This window comes from Penicillium longicatenatum, assembly GCF_028827895.1.
Source record: "Penicillium longicatenatum strain IBT 33135 chromosome Unknown contig_2_segment0_segment0, whole genome shotgun sequence".
In the NCBI taxonomy this organism is placed as follows: domain Eukaryota; kingdom Fungi; phylum Ascomycota; class Eurotiomycetes; order Eurotiales; family Aspergillaceae; genus Penicillium; species Penicillium longicatenatum.
In genome coordinates, this window is record NW_026643120.1 from 5,895,813 (window position 1) to 5,920,826 (window position 25,014).

A 25,014-nucleotide genomic window follows, 5' to 3' on the forward strand; every position below is an offset into this window, starting at 1 on the left:
GGCCTTTCCGGGCCTAGCGTGTATTTGTGTCCGTGATCGTCCCACCACTCACACCGCCTTTGCAGAAAAAAAAGATTATCGCGGGGGGAAAAGTCGTCTTATCAATCCAGATCACCCCTCCATCACTTTGAAAACACCTCTGAAATGGACAATACACTCCGTCAGCCCAAGAAGCGGTTCGTCGGTAGACGTACTGCCGAAGCGCAGGCTCAACCCAACCCGACAACTGGAGATGTCGAGTCCACGGCTGTTCAAAAAGGTATTATACAATATTCCCTCATACATGGTGCAAAGCAGCGCTGATCAATTTCTTTTGTACTAGCTGCACCCCGCCGAACTCCCAGAACTCTCAATCAGGTTCCACCAGAGATTCTGAATGATCCCGATATCCAAGCCGCTATTGAATTGCTTCCCAAGAACTACTCCTTCGAGATCCCTAAGACCATTCATCGTGTTCGCACATCCGAAGCCAAGCGTGTGGCTCTACAATTTCCGGAGGGGCTTTTGATCTTCGCTACAACTATCTCCGATATTCTCCAACAATTTTGCCCCGGCATAGAGACTTTGATTATGGGTGATGTCACCTACGGTGCTTGCTGCATTGACGATTATACTGCCCGCGCACTGGGCTGTGACCTGCTCGTTCACTACGCCCACAGTTGTCTTATTCCAGTGGATGTGACTAAAATCAAGACATTATACATCTTCGTGGACATCAGCATTGATACCACTCATCTGATTGCCACTCTTGAACGCAACTTCAAGCCCGGGCAAACCATCGCAACGGTCGGTACCATCCAATTTAACGCTACCCTCCATGGTCTCAAGCCTGTTCTTGAGCGTGCGGGATTCCGCGTTGTTGTTCCTCAAATCATGCCTCTCTCCAAGGGCGAGATTCTTGGCTGCACATCCCCACAGCTTTCTGAAACCGAAATTGATGTCATTCTCTATCTCGGAGACGGTCGCTTCCATCTCGAATCTGCCATGATCCACAATCCCACCATTCCCGCATACCGATACGACCCATATTCGCGCACTCTTACACGAGAGAGTTATGATCACGATGAGATGCACACAATCAGACGCGATGCTATTGCTACCGCAAAGTCTGCCAAGAAATGGGGAATCATCTTGGGCTCACTGGGCCGTCAAGGAAACCCCAACACCATGGCCATGATCGAGCGTCATTTGGCTGAGCGTGGTATCCCTGTAGTAAACCTACTATTGAGTGAGATCTTCCCGGGTAAATTGGCTTCCATGTCAGATGTCGAATGCTGGGTGCAAATCGCATGTCCTCGACTCAGCATCGACTGGGGCTATGCATTTTCCCGCCCCTTGCTTACACCTTATGAGGCGCTTATTGCTCTTGGTGTGCGTGAGAACTGGGACACTGAAAATAAGGGAGTGTATCCTATGGACTTCTATGCCAAGGAGGGATTGGGCCGCACAAAGCCTCAGCAGGCTGTTAGTGGGGCAGCTTGATCTCCCAAGCGCTTTAGCCCATATTCATGACATGAAAGTATATACCCTCCCCAGCCTTGGAAACTATAGAGCATAGGACAGCGGGTCTGGCCTCCGGAATAGGGAAATAAAGATGCCACCTTGAAGATTATAGTCGAATTCATCACATTAGTGAGAAATGGAGTCACGAACATCATTGAAACAATACAAAGCCTACTCAATATGACAAAGATAAGCGTTCAATTGACACTACAACACTCGAGTACGAAATCCTTTTCTCTGCTTGTACTAGATCATTGCGTCCAACAGCGTCGCTAAAACCACGAGCAAATCATTTGCGCCTTCTTGGTTTCCATTGGACAAAAAGGGCTCCGATAGTTCTATTAGAATATGAATCAGAACAGTAGATCATAAAATCACAGAATGTATAGCGCCAACACCTAACAGTCCCTGGCGATCTAGGCAGCGCTAAGGAGGCGCCATGTGGGGAACCTGCCAAAGAAAAAGAACAACAATCTCTCCAAGTTCCGATTGTTCTCCACCACCGCCCAGCTTACAATGAATCGCGCATGAGCCCAGCTATAAGAGGCCCTCGATAGCCATTCGCCGACAGGGTCAACCACAAACAAGTGCCAACTTCCTACGACACCCCAGACTACCTTCCCTGACCCAGCTATCCCTGGACCCCACGCCATGGCCTCCATAATCGACTCCATCACATCAGGCTCAGAGCCTACTCAAGGCGACCCCAACATCTCCTGGCCAATGGAGCGAATCACGCACCCAACCCCAGCCCAAGAATGGCATCCATCCTCCCTTGTTCCAGGCCGACGCGATAGCACCCCCTCCGAAGAATCCGAGGACAGCTCCGCAGACCGAGACACCCACCCCTCAAATTACCCAAAAGGCTCGAAATCGCTATCAGGAATTTCCCTGCGCGCATTTTTTATCGGCACGTCCCTCGGTATTACAATCATGACAACCGTCCTCCTAAGCATCGTCTTTCCCACGCCTCTCTGGCGCGTCCCGTTCTTCGTCGCCTCACTCAGTGTTTTCCATTTCCTCGAGTTCTACACCACGGCTACCTATAACACGCGCGCCGCGGACGTGAATGCTTTTCTTCTGTCCAGTAATGGGTGGGCCTATAATGTCGCACATGGTTCCGCTATCGTGGAATGTATCGTATCGCACGTGTTCTGGCCTGGACAATCTACGCTGGGCAAATTATTTTATGTGAAGGAGCCTGTGTTGGGGACATCTATTCCGCTACTTTTGGTTGTTGGATTGCTGCTCATGGCGGTTGGCCAGTTGATTAGGTCATTTGCCATGGCGCAGGCGGCTAGTAATTTCAATCACCACGTGCAATCGGAGCATAGGGAGGGACATATGCTTGTTACGCATGGGTTATATCGGTTTTTGCGGCATCCAAGCTACTTTGGGTTCTTTTGGTGGGGGTTGGGGACTCAATTGGTGCTTGGGAATGTAGTGTGCTTTTTTGCGTACTCGTTGGTGTTGTGGAAGTTCTTTTCGACGAGAATTAAGCGTGAGTGGTTTTCTTTGTTGAGACTTTTCTTAATCTTCCATTGCTGTGGCGAGTTGCTGACATTTTGGCTTTATAGGCGAGGAGAGATTTTTGATTCAGTTCTTCGGTGCTGAGTATGTCCACTACAGGCAATCGACTCCGGTTGGAATTCCCTTGATTCGTTGATACATCGATACCCTTGATCTTGAAAATCGAGCATGAACAGACCGGCTTGGATCCGTGACTAGGCTCGGCTTTTTTCTTTGTATAACTTACGCTCTACTGTATAATACAATGTTTGATATTGGAAAAGGAGGTTTTGGATATGTGAACAGTAAACCACAGAGTGATCCTATTCCGTATATTGCGAGTCTCTTTGGGGAGACGGCACCATCAAGATGACCATATAATTGTGAACATGAGCGAAACCAAACAAACGTCTTTAATCGATCTATGCACTGGCTGCGACCGGCGCAGCAGTCTCCGACTCAGTGGGGGGTGGGGTCGCAGTGGTCTTATCGGCACCCGGTACCTCCGGCTTCTCAAAGCTCTTCATGGGGTAGTAGCCCCAGCGGTCAAACATCGCACGGTCCTCATCCCATCCACTGCAATCGGTAGTCAACATCTTCTCACCAGTGAAAATAGCATTGGCGCCAGCCTGGAAGCAAGCAATTTGCTGCTCCTCCGATAGCGCAATGCGACCGGCAGCAAGACGAACGATAGTGGCAGGCATAACAAGACGGGCGGTAGCGATAGTCCGGAGCAAACGATCAAAGGGAATCATCTTCCGGTCACCGAGCGGTGTTCCAGGGATCGGAACAAGAGCATTCACAGGGAAAGACTCGGGATGAGAAGGCAAGCTGGAAACAGTGTGCAGAAGACCAACACGGTCGGCGTCGGTCTCGCCGAGACCGAGAATACCACCAGAGCAAACATTGATACCGGCATCTCGAACGTGGTCCAGAGTGCGCAGACGCTCGTCGTACGAGCGGGTAGTGATAATCGTGGGGTAGAACTCGCGTGAGGTGTCGAGGTTGTGGTTGTATGCTGTCAGACCGGCCTCTTTCAGCTCCTTGGCCTGGTCCTGGTCAATCATGCCCAGTGTGACGCAGACCTCCATGTTCATGTCACGAATGCCCGAGACCATCTGCTTGACGTTCTTGAGACTGGTTTTGCGGCCTCGCATGTCACGCCAGGCGGCGCCCATGCAGAATCGGGTGCTGCCGTTAGCCTTGGCCATGCGTGCCTTCTCAAGCACCTCATCCACAGGGCTCATCTTGGTAGCCTTCAAGCCGGTGTTATGTTTTGAAGACTGGGCGCAGTATGAGCAGTCCTCGCTACATCCACCGGTCTTGATGTTCATCAATGTGCACATCTGGATGGCCGATGGATCATGGAATTTGCGGTGCAATGCTTGCTATACGCTATCAGTATTGATTTGGGCGTTTAAGGCTCATCCGAGTCTACAGCGTTTGACGTCCCGAGGCACGAATTAGGGCATCAATTCGTTGGTAAGCGACTAGGTCTACACTTACCGATGCATATGTGAGTTGGTTCAAGGGAGTGTTATAGACCTGGCTAACTTCCTCGCGAGTCCAGTTGGTGCGAGGGGCTGTCGCAGCAGTTGCCTCGATCAGGACATTGGGGATACGGCCGGCAAGCGAGGTAGCGCTGGGAGGACCTTGGACGGTACCGTAGGACCGCAGAACGGTCCGTGGTAGACCCCGCGCAATGGGGAGAGACATTCTGAATTATGTGCGGGAGAATCGATTTGAGGAAGGAGAAGAGGAAAGGAAGTCGATTATACGGAGTTGATGAGCCGAAGGAGGGGAACATTCACCGGCTCGACGGTTACGACAATCATGTGGGGAAGGTAGGACCGCGGATTGATGATTATCATTGGATCTTACGGCCAACCTTAAGTGTTGCAGAACACCAGATGGCATCATACCGGAAATACATTACAAGACGGGTGAAATAGGGAAAGGGTTGAGTCCAGCCCGTTGGCCCCAACAAGCAAGCTCTACAACGGGCTCTCGTGGGTTTCCCTCGGAGAGTCATTCCTTTCTTTTACCACGATCTTCAACCTTGAACTCAATTCTAACGATATCGGCCCGTAGGTAACCGAGGTTGGTCTATGCTTATTTTCCGGTATCCAGGAACAGCGTGGTTTCACTGCTTTTTGCGGTTTTGAGTGTGGGCGACCCGCGTTCGTTGAGCTCTCCATTTGCGTCATGAATTAGAGGCGGGAGATCCACTGCCTTCACCGGCCAATGATCGGCATTATATTAGGAGAGGACGGCCCGTGCAGGATCGGTTCAAGGGAAACTCCAGAATGAATAGCCGCGTTATGCGAGTGGGTTATGGAGATAATATTCTACCGAGAAAATCTGGGGTTTAATTCCAGATTCCATTGCAATTAGGTGAATCATTTCGGTTGGAGTACGAAATAGTCACCGAGTCAACTCGCTTCGGACATCATTCGGGGCGATTTCGGTTAGATAGGTTGGGATGCAAGTGCATGTGAGCAATCGGATAAAAGCCAAAAAAAAAAAAAAAAAAAAAAAAAATTATAAAAGGGAAAAAAAAGCCTTAGAGAAGATTGTTTGTATTTTTCAAAATTTTGCAATACCAATCAGGGTCAATTTGTTCCTGGCGATCATAGATCTCCTCCCTTGCCTACGCAGGCATGTACTACAACGTGATTTGTATTGGTCCTTGAGCTTAATCCGGATGACTTATACTCTGATTACTTTTTTGTTTGGGCTCATTTGTTGCACACATCCGCTTTCCTTTGGACCCTTTCTGTGGGGACTGGTATCGGGTGAATTAGTACAGTATATTATGTTGCCTGAGGCTAGATTTTACGCCAAGAAAGCTTTTCAGGCAGAAAACGTACAAACCTGCATGGTGAACAAGGTCTAGCTTATATTCTCTTCTGAAGACTATCAGCCCAAAAATATTTTCACTTTCGGTTTGTCAACTGTATAATTAATTCAATGGATACGGTGGGGATTAATTATTCAACAGGAACCGGCCTCCCACGTTGAGTTGGTGGGCCCCCACCATACACAGTCCGTTTCTCACCATATCTGCCCCATCAAGGGACATGCGCTATGGTTTACTTCAGGACTAGTATATTTACATCAGAGTTAAACTTAACGTCCAGAGACAATGAGATTCTGACTGCACTCATGGTCAGCCATCATGACAGGTTCCACGGTTTGTGATTGCTCGCTCCTGTGACAACCTTGGAACCGTGGAACACCCCGAAGTCGTTCTACGCACATGGGGTTTCTTGATAAATATGATGCCTCAAGTGTACTGGATTATTTGTCGTAGAGTCATAACAGCCTATCTCTGGCATCATCTAGATGCCACCAAGAAAGAAAAAAAGGCATCGGTTGTCGGTCAGCAGGGACAGGTATCGCCAACATGAAGCATCACCAGGCCGATGACGCAGTGGCAGAATGACGCGCGGGCACAAGCCACCGTGACACGATCTGGCCGTTGTCGTGGGGCAAAAGACACCTTGCAAGGACCACAACGGTGCCTGTATGACCGAATCAGTGGCTGATCGCCAAAAATAAATTAAAGCCCGTCATGTCATCCCACTGACGTCATTTAATCTGCCTGGCTCCCCAAGTGTACAACTGAATAAAACTGTCAGAGCCTCCAAGTCACCTAACCTGCGTCTTCCAAGGTTGCCTGTAGATATCGCCCACCGTCCTACTCTGGTATGTATTCCAAATCTCTGCTGGTTTATGACACACGGCTCATCAACTATCGCCCATCAACTTAGATCTTCATTCGCATCTCCACCTCCACCTCCACTCAAAATGCCTGACATCCACGACCGAATCCGAGAGGAAGTCTCCGATAAAGAACTTGCGCTCTGGACAGCTCTCACATGCGCCGATCCGGCTTCCGAATTAATCAAATTAAGCAACCCTGAGGCCAACTTCTTGTTCCCGAAAAAAGAGGTCCTCACCTTGGAGGACCACGACAAATTCAGAAAGGCGTTGAGGGCTCCGTTTCACCGATTTGACACCTATCGGATCGATGAAGTTCGAATTTTCATCATTGATTTGATGGCGGCGACAGTCACATGCAAGGTCCATGCAGAGAGAGATGGGAAGAAGTACCGGGCGACGTCGCATACGACGTGGAGTCAGGCTTCTGATGGCGAATGGAGGATTGTGACCCACCAGGAATGTAAAGTATAATTATGATCTTGGTATAATTTGGAACGGGGCTCTTGGGTTATTCACGACTGGATGAGCAGAACGTATCATGAATGGAGCTTCTTGGTATCTACTTTAATGTAACGATTTTGTCAGTTTATTTACTTTCAAATTCCACCTTCATAGAGCAACTAACAGCCAAACATACTGCTTTCATGGGTTCTAGTGGTGCGAAGCTTGAAAGCCATAGGGCCAAGGCAATTTTGAAATTCCATGAATAAGATTCATGGGGTTGTGGAGGAACGTCGGGGGTCGATCGTATGGGAATCTCCCGATCAGCATAAGCTGTGAAAGTTTGGAATGCACTCTTTCCCAAGGCTTTCTTCTCCATTTGATTAGCAAACAATGGCTTGATAAGTCGTGTGCCTTCGCAGCCCATTTGTTCGGCTTCATCCAACTCGGCCCCTTCTATGATATGTCGAGTATGATCAATACGTCATCTTAATAGGACGCTCGGATACCCCTGGAAGAACATACCCCAGATGTGGAGAGCAAACTAGATCGTGGAGAACAGGGTTAATCTATCTATCTTGCTAGATCTTTTCATGGCAAGAGAGATCAATGAGTGTTGTGATTCGTTGGCTCTTTGTCGGCTCCTCGTCTCGAGGCTCCGCCTATGTGGACTGTCTCGCGTTCTCAAAGTCCAATGGGTAACTGGGTATAGACTTTATTGGGGTACTTACTTTGGGTTAACACTTTACTAGGTAAACATGGACTGTCATTCACGGTGCTTTCACTGCTATAACGACTTCCAAGGTTTTCCTTGACAGAGAAGATGTCGTCTGCCGTAACACAGCACAAGGAGAGAAAAGGCATTTTTGAACGATCATACTACAATTTATTAACTTGCTGAATTCTCATTGAGTCCATTTGCGCACAGTTATATAAATATAACCTCATAGAGGCAAATTTTGAATGTACAGTTCTTGTCGCGAATTTCAAAGCAATTTGCCGCGAACTCCACTTTCCACTCACCGATCAAGGTTTCACCTTCCCCACAGTGCGGTTTTCCCCCGCTGACCTCGACGCGATCATTTTTCACCGTTAGATGCGCCCAATATCGCGCTATGGCGAAGCCGCAGGGCGCCATTCGGCAAAAGCGCAAATCCCGAGGTCGCGGGCTCCGTGCGACCACTGGTTGGTCAGTTTCTTCCCCAGATCTGACCATTTTCATGTCCTTTAACGCGTAATATAGTCTAATCTGCAAGAGGCGACATGTCAAATGCGACGAAGTATGTATTTGCCGCTCTCCACAAGCTATCGATCAAGCCAAGAGAATGATCTAATTAGACTATCAGGTACAACCACAGTGTGGCCCCTGTGCTAAAGGCCAGCGTCCCTGTGTATATGCACCGCGGGAGTCGCCTTACAGTCGTGCTACAGCAGAGCCGCCGGCATCCGAAGTTCCTGTGGGGGCTGCGGTTGTAGGGGAAATGAATGGTCGAAGTTCCATTCATCAGCCTCTTCAGATATTGGTCGATGCATGCGATCAGGAACAGCCTATTCAGCAGGAGAGCCCGCTTCTAGGATCGCGGCCTACCACCAGCACGATCGCGTCTGAAAACCCTGGGTCAGCAAGTGCAGTTGTCTCAGCAGCAAGGTCACCATATGGCTATGTTCCATCACCGGGGACAGAAAGCTCTTATTCATCAAGAGCTGCGCCCCTGAGCTGGTTTGAACTCTTAGCTACGGACGCGGCAAATGCGGACGACAGGTTTCTTTTGTCGCCCCCTGAGCACTTTGCTCGGCACGGTTCCCATGCACATGTAGATACTGGAGAGGATCCACGCAATAGCTCCAATCTACAGCCTCGAACGCTTCGGGAGAGCCAAAGCTTTAATGCGGCCGCATTTCCGCAGAATCCGGAAATTGCGCGACGATTGGCTTCACAGCCCGCGGAGGTAGAACCGGTGGTATCTAGTACACCATCATCGTGGAGTCTAGGGTCTATAATCGAATTATCACCTTTGGAACATTATTTGTTCCAACATTTTGTGCGTGTTGCAAGCAAGTGGTTGGACTTTTATGATCCGGAGAGCCATTTTGCTTCTACTGTTCCACATTTAGCTCTCCGAAATTCCGGGTTGATGAAAGCCTTGTTGGCCCTTTCTGCACGCCATCGCTCACTGCAAGAATATGAGTCAGAAGGTTTAGGTCTTGCCTTAGTGGGGGAGACTGCCATCGATCGCAACCTGGCTGTCCAGTATTATTACGAATCCCTCCATTACTTGAACAAAGCCATGCAAAATTCCTCCTACACTCGCAGTCATGAATTGATCGCCACTGCACTTCTTATCAGCACCTACGAAATGATCGATGGATCAAATCAGGACTGGGAAAGACACTTAAAAGGCGTTTTCTGGATCCAGCGATTTCAAGATAACGATGGTGAATCAGGAGGGCTTCGATCCGCTGTCTGGTGGGCTTGGATTCGACAGGATGTCTGGGTTGCCATGCGCGAGCGACGTCGAGTCTTCAGTTTCTGGAGGCCCAAGAAGCCACTGTCAGTACTCAGTGCCTCCGAACTTGCAACACGAGCAACATATTTGCTTGCGCAATGCGTCAATTACGTGTCAAAAGAGGAAGAAAAGGCTTCAGACTTGGAGCGTCGCCTGGAACGTGGAAGTGAGCTGCTTTACATGCTGCAGGAATGGCATGATCATCTACCACCCGAATACAGTCCACTTCCCGTCATCTCTACTATTGAAACATTCCCACCAATCTGGGTCCACCCGGCACCCTATGCAGGAGCATTGCAAATTCATAGCCTGGCCCGAATCTTAGTAGTCCTTCACAGGCCATCTTCGGGAGGACTGGACGATTTCCGGGCGGCACAGAAACTTTTAACGTTATCCGTAAACACCATTTGCGGAATTGCACGATCAGTGAGTGCTCAGGATCATGCTGCAAATATCGTTTCTTTGCATACCCTTTTCGGAGGTAAGTCTTTCTTCAATTCGACACTATAGGTCATAGTTTCTAATTAGCTCGCTCCAGCTGGGATGTGTGTCTACACTCCACATGAACGCTTGGCCCTTTTAGAACTTCTCGATTCTTGTCAGCGCACAGTTCGCTGGCCTTTGGAATCACTGAGAAAGGAACTTGAGCTTGAATATGGGAAAGACTCGTTCCATGATCTCATGAGATGAGACACATTGATACTCGAAACATTCCGTCACCGAGGTTTATGAAAGACTTTTCCTCATTGGTTCCTACATTCCAGGAATACATCAATCTCCCCGAAACTCTCATCTCGCCCATGGGATAGGGGAAAATGGTCCAATTATCCGAACCTTCATGATCCTGTGCAGTGCACGAAGGACTTGATCGTGCCTTATATTTCCACTCGAAAGTGGCAATGACTTATTCGCTGAGTGGCCTTTTCTCACTGGGAACTGGATATCGCGGAAATACAGGCGATTAGGATCCTCTGTTGAAAATTGTGCCGTCTCTCAAATCTGAAGGGACTTGCTTTCTCGAGGCTCAAGCACAAAGATCACCTACTTAGGGACTTGATCACTGGTTTTCCAAGTCACAGGCCAACCTCTCATTGTATTCTATTTCGGGTCTGCCCAGGTGACAGAGCCTAACTATTTCTATGTGTACAACAAAGCAACGTATATAGGACTACGTTCAATATGTATTTTCCATATAAATGATGTTCATTCGTCGTGTAAAAAAGCCTAAAACCAGAGGCCATTATATACCGTAGCTCAAACAAAAATAAGACAAAGAATCTTGGAATCATTCCTCAACATACGACTTTGTGCGGCGGCGGAACCAGATGTGCAAAGCACTGAACACAACCACTCCCAGCGCTAGCATCGCAGAGATGACCGAGAAGCCCATGATATACTTGGGGCTATCAGAGTCCGGGAACAAGTACGATCCATAGATCTGCGCCAAATTTCCCATCGCATTCACCAAGGCCAAGCTGACACCTCGAGCCTTCGGGTGCATGCCAGCAAAGGCTGATGATGCGTATGCTAATGTACCTCCATTGGTAGCCCAGAGACCACATGCCATCAATACAAGCAAGACATACCGGGCCGTGTAGTTGTAGACTGCACACACAATTATCGAACATATGAGAGAAAAGGTCAACCAGCAGGCAATAATCAGCCCCCGCCAGTTTGGCACCTTGTCACTGAAGTATGATGTGAAGCCAGTGGCGACAAAAGCCGCCCCATAGATTGGGACGGTGAGAAGGTTAATCTTATAAGTGGAGGCATCGCCGAAGAGGCCTTTGACGAGGGTTGGGTAGAAGTAGGTGAGGGTGCTGGATCCAACAATAACCTGGTGAGGAAGGGTGATTAGTTTGGATGAGTAAAAAGGGGGAAAGAGTAGGCCACAGGGGTGCTTACCATGTACCCAACAACAAAGACCCAGGTGCGCCAATCTCTCACGGCAACTTTGACAGCACCCCAATTGCTCAAGAGGGCAGTATCTTCTGTCACCGCAGTCACGTTCTCGGTCGCCAACCGCGCCACAGCAATGTGCTTCTCGCGCTCAGACAGACCTCTCGAGGTAGCAGGGAAGTCAGGAAGGATGAAAATGGAAATCAAAGCACAGCCAATGGTGGCAGCACCCTCAACAATAAATAACCACCGCCAGCCACGAAGACCATGGGCGCCCTCTAGACCATCCACAATACCCGCAGCAATGAGACTGCCAAAGGCTCCGGATAGAACTGCAGCTGAAATGTACACACCAAACCGCTTGGACTGCTCGGTGCGCTTATACCAAGATGATAGAACGAGGAGAACACCAGGCGCAAATCCGGCCTCAACACTTCCAACGAGGATTCTAAGAACAACAAGGTGCGCGTAGCTCTTGATGACGGCCATGAGACAGGTGAGGACGCCCCACAAAACCATGATTGCAGGGAGGAAGATCGAAGGCCGAGTGCGAGCCAAAACGAGACTATGGAGAAGCCACGGTTAGTGGACTGCTGGAGTAGTCCAGGAGAAACAGCTGACTCACTTGCTAGGCACTTCAAATACAACGTAGCCTACAAAGTACACCACCAGGGCGACTGAATACTCGTTCGAGGTCAAGTTAAGGTCCACTTCCATTCCGGATACCTTTGCATTGGCAATGCTGAGAACGATACTGTGAGTATATGAGAAAAGTAACGGCACGGATTGCGACTCACTTTGTACGGTCCATGTAGGAAAGCAGGTACATGACCCATATCACCGGCAACAGCATCAAATCAACTTTTCTGACCAGAGCCTTCTCCTCCTCAGGGGTCCAGCTCTCATCCGCAACTGCATGTTCAATCTCATTAGAGGAGATCTCCTTCCCGGATGTATCTTCATTGTCGAAGTAATCCATGATTGAAGCAGAGGGTAATAGTGTTTAATGAATTCTGCAGGGAGCATGTCGAACCTCTCGAACAGGATATTTATGTACCCTTGTACGTCGACGGCCGACGATCAGTTTTCCGTGCTTCACTATCAGTGATGACGGCAGTCTACCTGGCTATCCATCATTCCATACGGTATCCCTGATCCGGTACTAGACTGGGGTTGATAGGATCCACCTCCGCAATTCACGAAGCCATGCGGCGTCCCCACAAACTCTATCGCTATTGGCGTGCCGCTCGTCTCGTCTCGAGGCACCCGCGTGGGACTTTTGTCAGCCAATACGACACATCCTTTCTCGCAGGAGTTCCGAGTGCTGAGATACACCATGGTACCTTTTACGGGTTTCTACAAGTGCACATACCCTTTCCGACCCTGGTTGATGCGGGGTGTCTCCGAGATGCGACCCATCAAACACATATGATTGATGAACCGGACATGCCCATCGATAAGTAACATGAGAAGCCCTTTGACTTATCTAATAAGCGCCAGAATGGGTCTAGCATTCCCAAGTCTGGCCGAAACCCAGTATAGTGACGTCAGATGAATTCGGCAAGTCTAAACCACCCACGCCTCGACCCGAGCCTCGATTCGAAGCAAAATTCCGAGCCCGGGGTAAGCATAAGCCCGGTTGTACCTGGAGGGGTGGAGGTTTTTCTTGTTTGGCAATGCGGGGAGCTGATCATGCTCCAAGAATTTCTATTAAAGCTGCAGCATGCCACCAACAACGGTCAACATTCTCCGCATTGTATCTTTAGGCAATTCACTTAGCGACTTTCATCTGGAAAATTTTCCTCTCCTACATCGTCACCATGCCTCCAGTAGCTACCGAGAACTCTTCGGCTGATGCCGCCAAGGTCGAAACTCCTGCTCCTTACCTCAGTACTATGCCGCAGAAGGACTTCAACTGGCAGATTACCCTGGGCCAGAAGGTTGTTGCCATCACCGGTGCAAACCGCGGTATTGGTCTAGGTATTGCGGAGGTGTGCCTCGCTAATTCAGCAAAGATGGTATACTCTCTTGATCTGATGGAACCTGGCGAGGATTTCGCAGCTCTGCAGAAGCGCTACCCCAACTTCAATTTCATTCAGACTGATGTTACCTCTGAAGAGAGCGTGGAGAAGGCTATCAACCAGGTTGTTGAGGAGACTGGCCGAATTGATGGTCTTGTAGCCAATGCAGGCATGACCAAGCACCAGCCTGCTTTGAAATTTGATCGCTCTGAGCTGGAGAAGCTTTTCAACCTTAATGTGAGTATTTCTTGACAAGTACTTGAAGGCCCTTTGTTAACGAATTCTATAGGTCTATGGTGCCTACTTCTGTGCCCAGATTGCTGCTCGCAAGTTCATCGAGCTCGGCATCAAGGGCTCAATTGTGATGACCTCCAGCATGACCTCTTACCGTCCCAATCGAGTGAGTTTTATTTCGGCAGAGCCCTTTGGGAAATGATGCTAATCTGGTATACTTAAAAGGCCGCCCCGTCTGCGCCATACGGAGCAACCAAAGCTGCCGGTTAGTTTTTGAAGCCGAATGACCAATTTCATACCAATTCTAACAGATATCCACTCTTAGTTCGCAACATGTGCCACACCCTCGCCATGGAGTGGAGCAAGCACGGCATCCGCGTCAACAGCATCTCCCCCGGTTTCGTTCGCACCGCCATGACATACTACGTTGAGACTGCACCGGATTGGGACCTGAAGATGCAGTACTACGGTGGTATGCCCCGTCTAGCTGACCCGCGTGAGCTAGGTGGCGCCTATGTATATCTCCTCAGCGATGCTAGCTCATACACGAGTGGCATCGACATTCCCATTGCTGGCATTGTCGGCGCGTGGTAAATAACTTGGATGAGGCGGAAAGCGGGAATCATTTTGGCGTTATGATTTATTTAAGCTGTTATAGAGATTTGGAACTATCTTCTCAAATATTCACTATGATTTTCATGTCCACAATCCGAGTTCAATGTTGTCGGGAATTTTTCGCGTGTTGTAGATTCGGCCTTGGCTCCCGCGGGATCCACTGGGTTGGCCGCGGGCCCATTATCTCAGCAAGCTTCGGAACCCCGTTAACAAGGTCAACTTCTCCATCGACTGCTTTAAACCTGCTCTGAGTCGCAAATGGCGAAATCTGAAAAGACCGTGGTGCCTAAGGGTCCAGCTAAATACAATGTCGGCTGGCGACGAGTGGTCCGCAATTTCAGCCCATCGTATGCGCATCCATGACACATACATACCATGAGCTCTCGGGCGAGTAACCGCTAACGATGACTGTAGGTGGTTTGCAGTCACTATGGGCACCGGAATTGTCTCGGTTTTGTTTAATTCCATTCCATTCTCCTCGCCAGTGCTCTTCTATATTTCCATTGTCTTTTTCGTGTTGAATGCTGTCATTTTCGCCCTGGCCTTCATCACCTCTCTCGTGCGATACATCTTGTATCCCGAGATATGGCGAGTCATGATCCAAGATCCGACAAACTCGCTCTTCCTAGCGACTGTTCCCATGGGCTTCGCTACTCTTATTGAGATGTGGGTTTTTGTCTGTGTTCCCCGCTGGGGAGAATGGGCTTCGTCTTTTGTATGGGCATTATGGATAGTGGATGTTGTCGCCGCAGCTTCGGTGACACTTTCACTGTCGTTTATATTGTGAGGGTCAATCTGAGCTCCTTTTTGCATTACATCACTGATTATGGCTGCTAGGATATCGCAAAAGTATATCACCTCTTTAGACCGGATCACAGCGCTTCAATTGCTACCCATAGCCGCAACAATCGTCGCGGCCGGCGTAGGTGCAGAGGTCGCCAATATTCTACCTAACAAGACTCACGCAATGGGAACCCTTTTAGTTTCCTTTGTCCTATGGGGAATGGGTACACCTTTAGCATTGGCAGTACTCGTCATTTACTATCAGCGACTGGCGGTGCACAAGCTTCCTCCACGCGAGGCCATCGTGAGCTGCTTCCTGCCCTTGGGGCCATTAGGCTTTGGTGGTTTTGGGTAAGATATTCTTGCTATCCTTTTCCATGGAAATGGGGGCTGACTACTTGCAGTATCGTCTATATTGGGAAAGTAGCTCGGGAACTCTTCCAAGACTCCGACATTCTCGATCCCATTGCCGGGTCGATGGCTCATGTACTTGGCGTCTTTATATCTCTACTGATGTGGAGCTTTGGGCTCATCTGGCTGGTTTTCGCCCTTGTGACTGTTTTATACAGTTGTCCTTTTCCTTTCAACATGGGCTGGTGGGGATTTACATTCCCGCTGGGTGTCTATGCAGCCAATACAATGGAGTTAGGAAAGGAGTTGGACCTCATGTTTTTCAAGGTCTTTGGAACAGTATGTACCATGCTTGTTTAACCTCGACACACTTTTAACATGACTCTCTCTAGGTTCTCAGTGCCGCTGTTCTGTTATTGTGGGTTTTGGTGGCGTTTCGAACAGCGCTAGGAGCGTGGCGTGGACATTTGTTCTATGCGCCTTGTTTACAAAACTTGGCTCTGAAAGAGGATGAAACAGAGGGTGAGCGCCTTCGAGCATAGAAAGACCGTATTTTTTGGTCGGAATTTTTTTTCATTGTTTCTATATAGGTACTGTACATAATAGGGGTACTTATTGCACATGCGAATCAAATACAGTACCTGATCTGGTGAAGATATATTTTTCAGCCTTTTCGCTGACACTTTGGGATTTCAAATGTTGTTTATTTAAGATCGCGTAGTCACCAGATCCAGATGATAAGAGAGATCCTTCGGTGTGGAGAGGAACCCATTATTCCGGTCCATCCACAATAGTCAGTACAAGTAGCGAAGATGATTTGGGTAGTCAAGACAAAGTGAAGCCAAAGAGGACTAGTACTGTACAGATGGGAAACTCTGGATGCTGATTGGTCCGCTGGAAGCACATGACTCACGAGGGGAGTCATTCACCGCCTCATGTGACCTGCACGTCATTTTTTTTGTTCGAGGAATTCACTGTAACAGTTGGGGTAGGTTCGCTGCCTAACTTTCCACTATTTCTCTCCTGCAAATTTCCTTTGTACTCCTTCTGCTCTCCATTGCTACACCGCATTCTCGAAAACACCACCAACACCCAATCCGTTATATGCGACCGAGCTCTCCTACTTGACCAAGGCGCGCTGCGCGCAATCCATCAACAGGTCTTTAGGCCGATCATTTCTTCCCAAATTCTCCTGCCATTTGCGACAAATTCACCTACTGCTGCATACCGTACCCCAACAAGATGAAAACCATGAAGTCTCGTCGTTCTGGTGGCGCAGACCGCGGCGGTATCCGAAAGCGGGGACCAACGCGCACCGACCGGGATGGAGACATGGACATGGATACAAGCGCCGCGCGTGGAGGGGCGAAGAGAGGCCGAGGTAACACTGGGCGGACCCCCGCAGGCCGATCCGCGGGATCTGGTCGGACGCAGACACGCGACAGGAACATCGATGCGATCCAGAAGGCTATCTCCAACTCCCAGGACTCGTTCAGCATTCGATCAGGCAAGAACACCAATGCAGACAGACTGGAACAATACATCGTCCGTGGCTGGAAGAACAGCAAGGCATCATCCAGACGCGACCATGGTGTTGACAGTCTCATTGCATACCTCGAACGACGAATGAATACACTCAAGTCAGGATCTCGCGCAAAAATCACCAAGGTATGTTGTAATATTCGAGATCGCGGCCACCATATATAAACCTCGACAAGCACCCGGTCCGACGTTGGCTCTTTGGTCGAATATTGTTTTCCTGGAAAGACGACGGTCGCTACCTCCTGGGGTTCTTGTCATTTCTTGGCTTAAATGACTCTGTGATTCTCAAGGTTCTTTGCGCCTGGCTAACATTCGATTAGTCGCGAGTTGAAGGTGACGCACTTATTGTATCTGTGAGACCGGACTTGGCAGACCCAATGTCCAAAATCAATGGCAATACCTTCGCTGGAGCTAAGATTACCGTGGCCCCATACGATCCTTCCTCGACCGAGGCGCTTGATCGCGAGATAAGCGCTGCCAATGGTCTCTCTCCGGAGACAGTGGACGTGAAATCCAAGATGACTGCGATTCTCGCCAGACGATACTTCCCTGAGACCAAACTTCTTGATCTCTCCAAGCTGGGCACCGACACAGATCTCCAGGCCATGGGAATGTTCAACCAAGCATCAACAGAGTCTAAGTTTTTCCCGGCTCTGATGAAGGTATGGAATATGGGATTCCCCGACGCAAAGCAGAGACGCGAGGCTGTGGAAAGCGTGAGCTTAGCGGACAACCAACTTGCCAACATCAGCGTCGTGACCACCCTCGCTGTGACAATTCCTGGCCTCAAGAACCTCGATCTCTCCAACAATAACTTCAAGGATGCCCACTCATTGATCGGCTGGCGCTGGAAATTCCGCGATCTTGAATTCCTGGACTTGACTGGAAACCCTTTCAGTACCGACGAAAGTTTCAAGAACACCATGATGAAGTGGTATCCCAAACTGCAAACCCTGAACAACGTCCAGGTTCGCACGCCGGAAGAGGTGGCGGCCCAGAAGAAGACGCCCATTCCTGTCCAGCCACCCCACTTCCAAGATGATTCTCAGATCGCAGAAAACTTCATTCGCGCGTTCTTCGCTGGCTACGATAGCAATCGAGCCGAACTTCTCAACAGCTTTTACGACGATGGTTCGAGTTTCTCTATCAACATCAACACTAGCGCACCCAAAGCCGCCCAGGCCGATACTGCCAGTTGGGAACCCTACCTCAAGAAGAGTCGGAACCTCCTGAAGATCAGCCACCTCCCCGCACGAATGTCACGCACCTACACTGGCAAGGTGAAGATCGGTGAACTGTGGAGCACTCTACCGCCCACTCGCCACAGCGATATGGTTACTCACCCCGAGGAGTGCCTCGTGGAATGCCACCCAGTCCCTGGACTTCCAGACCAAACTGGCCAGAGCGCGACTGGTGTCGGTGGACTCTTGGTTATGATTCACGGCAAGTTCGAGGAGAGTCTCGGCGGAAAAATGGAGACACGCAGCTTTGATCGAAGCTTCATCATTGGCCCTGGCAATGGTCCCGGTGGCATCCGAGTTATCAACGACATCCTCGCCCTTCGCGCTTACGGCGGACATGAAGCTTGGAGCCCAGAGAGCCAAGCTATCCCTCAGGCTATCCCTCAGCCCATCCCTCAGGCTATCGCTGCTCCAGGTGCTGTGGCTCCTCCTACCGCCCCTGCCGCTAACCCGGCTGTACCCGTTGCCCCTCGACCCGGTTTCCCAGAGGGATACGGTGCGCCTGGCCCTGGGAAGACCGATACCCAAGTTCAGCAGGAACAGCTGATTTTGCAGATCAGTGCGAAGTCTGGTATGACCATCCAGTATTCTGAAATGGCTCTCTCCAGCAACGGATGGAATCTTGAGGCCGCATGGAACAACTTTGAGCAGTTGAAGGTAAGTCTCACATTCAACATCACACCCTAAACACTTTACTAACATCATTTGGATCAGGCCCAGGGTTCTCTCCCCGCAGATGCTTTCCTTCCTACATCATGATCGATTCACGTTACAACGCCAAATGAGCCAGTCCAAGTCCCACTCCCCTTTTTATTCTTTTCCAATAAAAACAAAATTCACCGGACTGGTCTCACGCTTCACATAAAACACAACCAATAATTGTGCAACTAACCAACTTGCTGCGACGGGGCTGAATTTCTAATGCATGGCTCAGGCGAATGACAAGGGTTTTGTCGCTTTGTATCTTCTCAATTCAATGTATTCTAGACACTGAGCCGTTCCAGTACAATCAGAAACTGGTGTCAATTACAAGGGTCTCACCTACATTCTGACAATCTTCTGTTTCCTGTCTTGATGTCCACACACGTAGCCAGAGGACAAAATCTACGCTATAAACATATATGTATCTTAAGGTTATACAAGCACGTTCAACAAAGCATACAAAACGGTATATGGCAGATTTAAGTATAACTCTGATATCCTAAATGACATCTATTAAATGTAGGCCGTAAAGCGTAACATAACATACGAAAGGAGATTCCTGATCTAATCTGATCTAATCGCCAAATGTAGGGCCAAATCAATGACCGTGTCCATTCTCCTTCTCAGCCTGCGTCTCAAGCTCGTCTTCGTAAGTCGCAATTGAAGCGGAGCTGCGCACACGTTGCAGCTGGCTCTCCACGTAATTGTTGATGTGCTCCTCACGCTCACCGTCGCCATTGGTAGAGAGGCCAGGCGTGCTTCCGCGTCGGCTGACCGGGCTCATGACTTCTTCGTCGTCCAAAATAGTTGATGCCGCCGGGGTGGCATCGCCTGCGATAGTCGAGTTAAAGTCACTCCGGTTTCCGATAGACCGGTTTGTGGAAGAGCGGCGGACAGATGGTCTTCTGGAGCCAACTCCACGGCCGCGTCCGGATCGCGAGAAGATGTCGTCGAAGTAGTGGGAGGCAGCGGCAAAGGGACCCCGTGGGGTCTGGGGGAGACGGCAGTTGATACTAGAAAGAGTCAGTTATATACTTGTATTCCAAAGGAGATTGAGTGGTTTGAGCTCACCCTGTGTCATGAATGATCTTTGCGATCAATCCTGTCCAACCGCATTGGTGGGAGGTACCAAGACCGCGACCAGTGTCGCCATCGAAGAACTCATTGAACCACATGTAATCCTTCCAGTGCTCATCAAAATCAAGAAGATCATTTTGACCATTGCAGGCACGACGTCCCTCGTCATTTCGAGCAAAGAGATGCTGCATTCGGTGCTGGAGCTCCTCAGCTACATGGCCCAGATGCATGTACTCGCCGGAGCCAGTCGGGCACTCTACTTTGAAAGAGTCGCCATAGAACATGTAAAAGCGAAGGAGTGACTCAACAAGGAGGAAGTTGACGCACAACCAGATCGGTCCACGCCAGTTGCTGTTGCCACCAAAGACGGCGCTGTCCGAATCGCCAGGAACGTATCCCACCTTGAAGGTCTCACCGTTGACCTCCATCGAGTAGGGGTTATCCTCGTGAAACTTGGACATGGACCGAACGCCGTGCTTAGCCAAGAATTCGGTCTCATCAAGCATGCGTTTCAGAATCTTCTCCAGGCGGTCTTTGCTCACGAGTGCCAGGAGCAGTCGGTCGTCCTTGCCTCGTCGCTTGATACTGGCAATGTTACGCTCAGCAACATCGGCTTTGTTCTCTACGAACCATTCCAGTCGTCGTTTGAACGAGGGGAACTTGTTGATCAGCTCCGGCTCAAGGGTAAGCACGCCGTACAGCGGGATCAACCCCACCAAGGACCGAATGGGCAGCTGCTGAGTCCATGGACCACCGTAGGAGATGGCGTCATAGTAGAAGCTGCTCTGGTTAGCCAATATGCTCATTGGGGGGTCTGTATGTCAGAACTTACCTATCGTCCTCATTCCACAGGGACTGGATGTTGTCCTCGCCGTTGCGGAATGTCATCGCATCACTGATGAGAATGAAGTGTTCGAAGAACTTGGATGCAACTGAAGTATGTTAAAGGATGTCACCTCAGTTGGATAAGATGGAGAGACTCACTGTCTTCATAGATTCTGCGGTGCTTAGCCAGCTCCAGGGCGATGTTGAGCATGCACAGGCAGTAGAAAGCCATCCAACCCGTACTATCAGCCTGCTCAAGAACACCACCCGTTGGCAGCGGCTCAGAGCGGTTGAACAACCCAATGTTATCCAGACCCAAGAAACCACCCTCGAACACATTCTTACCATCCGAATCCTTGCGGTTGACCCACCAGGTGAAGTTCAGAAGCAGCTTCTGGAAAACACGCTCAAGGAAATCCAAATCCTGTCGTCCATACATCTTGCGCTCAATCTTGAAAGTGCGGAAAACAGCCCATGCGTGCACTGGTGGGTTGACATCACCAAAGTTCCACTCGTAGGCAGGCAGCTGACCATTAGGATGCATGTACCATTCACGAGTCATTAGATCAAGCTGTTTCTTAGCAAAATCAGGATCCATCATCGCGAGAGGAATGCAGTGGAATGCAGTGTCCCAAGCGGCAAAGAATGGATACTCCCATGAGTCTGGCATCGATAGAATATCGTCGATGTGCAGATGGCGCCACTGCTCATTGCGAATGCCCTTTCGGCCTGGCGGTGGGGGAATCTCGGCCGGGTCACCATTACTCCATTGATCCCAGATGAAATTGTAGTACTGCTTACACCACATCATTCCTGAGAAAGCCTGTCGCTGAATATTTCTGAGATCATCGCTCATGGGGAGGGGGCTGATGTTTTGATAAAAGTCATCAGCCTCAGCGCGACGCGCCTCAATCACATCATCGAGCTCTTCCTCATCCACGAAGTCGTTCTTCTTCAGGGAGAAACGGAATCGAACCACCGCACATTCTCCCGGGGGAACCTCGTCACCATCGTCAAAGGCATACCAAGCCGCTAGCTTCGTTCCCTCCTTGGCTGGGTTCACAGCGGCTTTCTCTTCATCGACGATGTAGCGATGGAAAGCGTCCTTCACGTAAGGCTGGTCATTCTTGGTGCCCCATAGTTTTTCATTGTTGGTTTCGTTCTCCGTGAAGAGCAACTCCGGCTGGATATCCTCATCTCCAGAGCCCACAGGTGGGGATGGTGCGAAGCACGCGAAGCGCTCACCCAACTTGTGGTGATTGGATTTGGCAACTCTTGGGCCTTCCTCCTTAATGACTGGTTTCTCACCTTGCTTATCGTAGCCCCAGGACCAGGTGTTTCGGAACCAGACCTGAGGAACGATGTGCAAGGGAGCAGGGTCCGGGCCACGGTTGTACGCGATAACCCGGAAGAGCAGCTCGTCCGCATCATCCCCCTCCTTGGCAGTTTCAATGAAAATGTCCCAGTACCGGTTGTCCTTGAACGCATCGGTGTCGAGGATTTGATATTCTGGCTCCAAACGCGATCGCTTCGCGTTCTCCTCAACCAGCTCCTCGTAGGGAAACTTGTTCTGAGGGTATTTGTAGAGAAACTTCATGTACGAATGCTAAAAGAAGGGTCATGTCAGAGCAGTCACCTCTAGTTGACTCGAGATGACCCTACCGTTGGGGTGTTATCCACATGGAAATGCGCTTCCTTTACACTCTCACCGTGGTTACCTTGAGGGTTGGACAGGCCAAACAGACGCTCCTTGAGGAATTCACTATCGTGCTGGTTAGTACCTCGGCATGCCCAGGTGGGTACTTCTCCCGACCGACGTACTCTTTCTTATTCCAGAAGGAAAATGCAATATTTTGGATTCCATGAGTATCAGAGACACCAGCAATGCCATCTTCACCCCAGCGAAAGGTACGCGACCGGGCATGGTCATGGGAAAAGTCTAGATGGTTAGTTGCCAGTTTGTGCCATTCTAAACTGTGCTGACTTACAGCTCCAAGCATCACCATTATCACTGCGTAGAGTTAGATTGTGCCCTCCTAGAAGGTTTTTCTGGTGGTTCGACTTACGAATAATCCTCGCGGACTAGATCGCGACAACGATGAGATCATTAGCTCGATCCCGGCCCACATCCCACATTCCCCGATCGGACTTACCGGTCGCCCATTGTCGCTCTGCCACATAAGGGCCCCATCGCTTCCAATAGCGAGTGCGTTCGCGGTCCTCCTTTAGGCGCTTCTCCTCCTCGGACAGATACTCATGCTTGTCGATCAGCACCATGGTGGACCCGGGATCCCGGAGAGATCGGCTCAAAAATAACAATGGACTCCGAGTCCAAACTATACAAAAGATAGAATGGAGGACCTTGAAAACAGAACACAAAAGTCTGGGGGAAACGATGGAAAGGTGAAGGAGAAAAGAAAGGAAGGAAGAATCAGGGAAGGAGGGGCAGCAGGTTTTACTCCGCAGCATATCTAGGCCTGGAGCTGTCACTAGCTAAGGGACAATGACGGCACCAGTGGGGTCTCCCGTTCGTGTTGGGGAACGAGCGGTGATTGGCGGGATGCAACAGTCCATGGGAATCTCGACTGCTTTTTGGCTTATCGCGGAAGCAGGGAAGTTGATCTGTGCCCAGGAAAAAGTCAATTCTAAAGAACGGCTCTACATGCGAAACTTGCATGCTTCTTTCTACAGACCAGAATCAGACCTAATCATCGAGTCCACGCAGGTATCCATGTAGATATACAAGGGGGGTCAGAGGGGTACCCAAGTAGATGCCCAAATAGCTACTGTACGACGTGAGGTCGCTTCAGCCGAGGTTTCAAGGTTTGGGTAGATCTATAATTAAAACTATAAGCAAAACGTTATACACGTCCAAGGAACACTGCAGCGAGCCCGGCTTTGCCCGTGCGCTCCCGCACCTTAGGGAACCTTGGTATGCAACTCCTCGGACCACACCTACTCGAATAAGTACGTAGAGGGCTGGTAAAATCAAATCACCATGCAAGCCACTGCACCGGTCAGTTTCGAACGCTGTCTGTGATGAGAAGTCCCACCGCTGATTGGACTGCTCTTTCATCCAGCCTTAACTGACAGTCTAGGGCACTTGTTACGGGCCAAGACATTCATATTTATCAACAGTGTTTTCTGTTCTTGTTACAAGGCCCCAACTAGGACAATACTAATGCTATGCTCTTGTATGCTTTGTTCGAATTCAAATATGAATATTGTTCTAGTAGCCTGCATTGTCTGAGCCTTTCATTTGGAACATAAGTTTACTTAGGGCATAACAGACAAAGCAAGAAATGCAAGCACCTATGTCTTTGGGATGTATTGAATAAAGGCCGGTCCTTGAAAACAACGAGTACAAAAGAAGCAATCACACACAAATGACTCATTTAAATTTGCCTCGAATGTGCACTTCTTTCTCACTTCTCTTTGTGGCTTAGTACGCCTTTCCGTTCAACGCCATCGGGTCTACTTCGAGACCTTCGGTGCTAAACCTGGACTAAAGGAGCTGTATTTAGACTGTCGGGTCTATATCCAGCTGGTTGACTCACTCCATACCGCGACTAAACTCGATCGAGATATCAAAAACCTCGTTCCAAAGATCAACTTCCCAATCCAGCGTCGGAGATATCAGTATATATACACCTCCCCCGCCCCATTTCTCTCAACTTTTTTTTCACCTTGCTTCATCTCTCTTCTACGAGAGGTCAAGTCAGATAAAAACCATTTCACGTGCATCTAAGTCAAACGACCATTCATTGGTCTCGTGCACTCCAACATTAAGTCAAACCCTCATTGGTATCAAAGTCATTCCACTCCACCCTGCCCGAAGCTTCGGTTGTGATCATCCATCCACAGTTCAGCCAACAAAAACCATATCCACCCTTGCACCAGTACTCCTTTGGGGATCATCCATATTCAAGTGGGCCTAAGCTCCAAGTTGCCTCGAAGTGATTGAACTTGTAGGGGGTCAGGTTGATTCTTGAGAAAACCATTTTGCGTGTTCAATCGTTCAAAAAGCCCAAAAGGTTT

General features: G+C 49.5%; 10 protein-coding genes across 10 annotated transcripts; 7 read left to right on the plus strand and 3 right to left on the minus strand.

Moving 5' to 3' along the window:
* Positions 1-144: 144 nt before the first annotated feature.
* dph1 (2-(3-amino-3-carboxypropyl)histidine synthase) lies at positions 145-1,482 on the plus strand (the record flags this gene model as incomplete). Its single annotated transcript, XM_057115128.1, has 2 exons — positions 145-259; positions 323-1,482. 2 exons carry the CDS (start codon positions 145-147, stop codon positions 1,480-1,482), a joined length of 1,275 nt encoding a protein of 424 aa, XP_056975268.1.
* Positions 1,483-2,154: 672 nt separating this feature from the next.
* Positions 2,155-3,169, plus strand: N7484_004709 (protein-S-isoprenylcysteine carboxyl O-methyltransferase; the record flags this gene model as incomplete). The annotated part of the gene is made up of 2 exons (XM_057115129.1): positions 2,155-3,004; positions 3,081-3,169. 2 exons carry the CDS (start codon positions 2,155-2,157, stop codon positions 3,167-3,169), a joined length of 939 nt encoding a protein of 312 aa, XP_056975269.1.
* Positions 3,170-3,434: 265 nt separating this feature from the next.
* Positions 3,435-4,728, minus strand: N7484_004710 (biotin synthase; the record flags this gene model as incomplete). The annotated part of the gene is made up of 2 exons (XM_057115130.1): positions 3,435-4,400; positions 4,519-4,728. The coding sequence occupies 2 exons, from the start codon at positions 4,726-4,728 to the stop codon at positions 3,435-3,437; spliced, it is 1,176 nt and encodes a 391-aa protein (XP_056975270.1).
* A 2,094-nt stretch (positions 4,729-6,822) lies between these two features.
* Positions 6,823-7,209, plus strand: N7484_004711 (uncharacterized protein; the record flags this gene model as incomplete). The annotated part of the gene is made up of 1 exon (XM_057115131.1): positions 6,823-7,209. One exon carries the CDS (start codon positions 6,823-6,825, stop codon positions 7,207-7,209), a length of 387 nt encoding a protein of 128 aa, XP_056975271.1.
* Positions 7,210-8,294: 1,085 nt separating this feature from the next.
* On the plus strand, positions 8,295-10,376 carry N7484_004712 (Zn(II)2Cys6 transcription factor; the record flags this gene model as incomplete). Its single annotated transcript, XM_057115132.1, has 4 exons — positions 8,295-8,368; positions 8,423-8,459; positions 8,526-10,167; positions 10,225-10,376. 4 exons carry the CDS (start codon positions 8,295-8,297, stop codon positions 10,374-10,376), a joined length of 1,905 nt encoding a protein of 634 aa, XP_056975272.1.
* Positions 10,377-10,971: 595 nt separating this feature from the next.
* N7484_004713 (uncharacterized protein) lies at positions 10,972-12,564 on the minus strand (the record flags this gene model as incomplete). Its single annotated transcript, XM_057115133.1, has 4 exons — positions 10,972-11,523; positions 11,592-12,150; positions 12,211-12,327; positions 12,383-12,564. 4 exons carry the CDS (start codon positions 12,562-12,564, stop codon positions 10,972-10,974), a joined length of 1,410 nt encoding a protein of 469 aa, XP_056975273.1.
* An 841-nt stretch (positions 12,565-13,405) lies between these two features.
* N7484_004714 (uncharacterized protein) lies at positions 13,406-14,434 on the plus strand (the record flags this gene model as incomplete). Its single annotated transcript, XM_057115134.1, has 4 exons — positions 13,406-13,843; positions 13,896-14,006; positions 14,066-14,105; positions 14,166-14,434. 4 exons carry the CDS (start codon positions 13,406-13,408, stop codon positions 14,432-14,434), a joined length of 858 nt encoding a protein of 285 aa, XP_056975274.1.
* Positions 14,435-14,713: 279 nt separating this feature from the next.
* On the plus strand, positions 14,714-16,131 carry N7484_004715 (TDT family transporter; the record flags this gene model as incomplete). The annotated part of the gene is made up of 5 exons (XM_057115135.1): positions 14,714-14,802; positions 14,870-15,238; positions 15,293-15,589; positions 15,643-15,928; positions 15,982-16,131. 5 exons carry the CDS (start codon positions 14,714-14,716, stop codon positions 16,129-16,131), a joined length of 1,191 nt encoding a protein of 396 aa, XP_056975275.1.
* A 700-nt stretch (positions 16,132-16,831) lies between these two features.
* Positions 16,832-19,131, plus strand: N7484_004716 (uncharacterized protein; the record flags this gene model as incomplete). Its single annotated transcript, XM_057115136.1, has 3 exons — positions 16,832-17,257; positions 17,452-19,029; positions 19,087-19,131. 3 exons carry the CDS (start codon positions 16,832-16,834, stop codon positions 19,129-19,131), a joined length of 2,049 nt encoding a protein of 682 aa, XP_056975276.1.
* A 541-nt stretch (positions 19,132-19,672) lies between these two features.
* On the minus strand, positions 19,673-23,253 carry N7484_004717 (uncharacterized protein; the record flags this gene model as incomplete). The annotated part of the gene is made up of 9 exons (XM_057115137.1): positions 19,673-20,087; positions 20,146-20,931; positions 20,984-21,083; positions 21,136-22,582; positions 22,639-22,738; positions 22,798-22,915; positions 22,965-22,987; positions 23,043-23,058; positions 23,130-23,253. 9 exons carry the CDS (start codon positions 23,251-23,253, stop codon positions 19,673-19,675), a joined length of 3,129 nt encoding a protein of 1,042 aa, XP_056975277.1.
* Between the last annotated feature and the right edge of the window lie 1,761 nt (positions 23,254-25,014).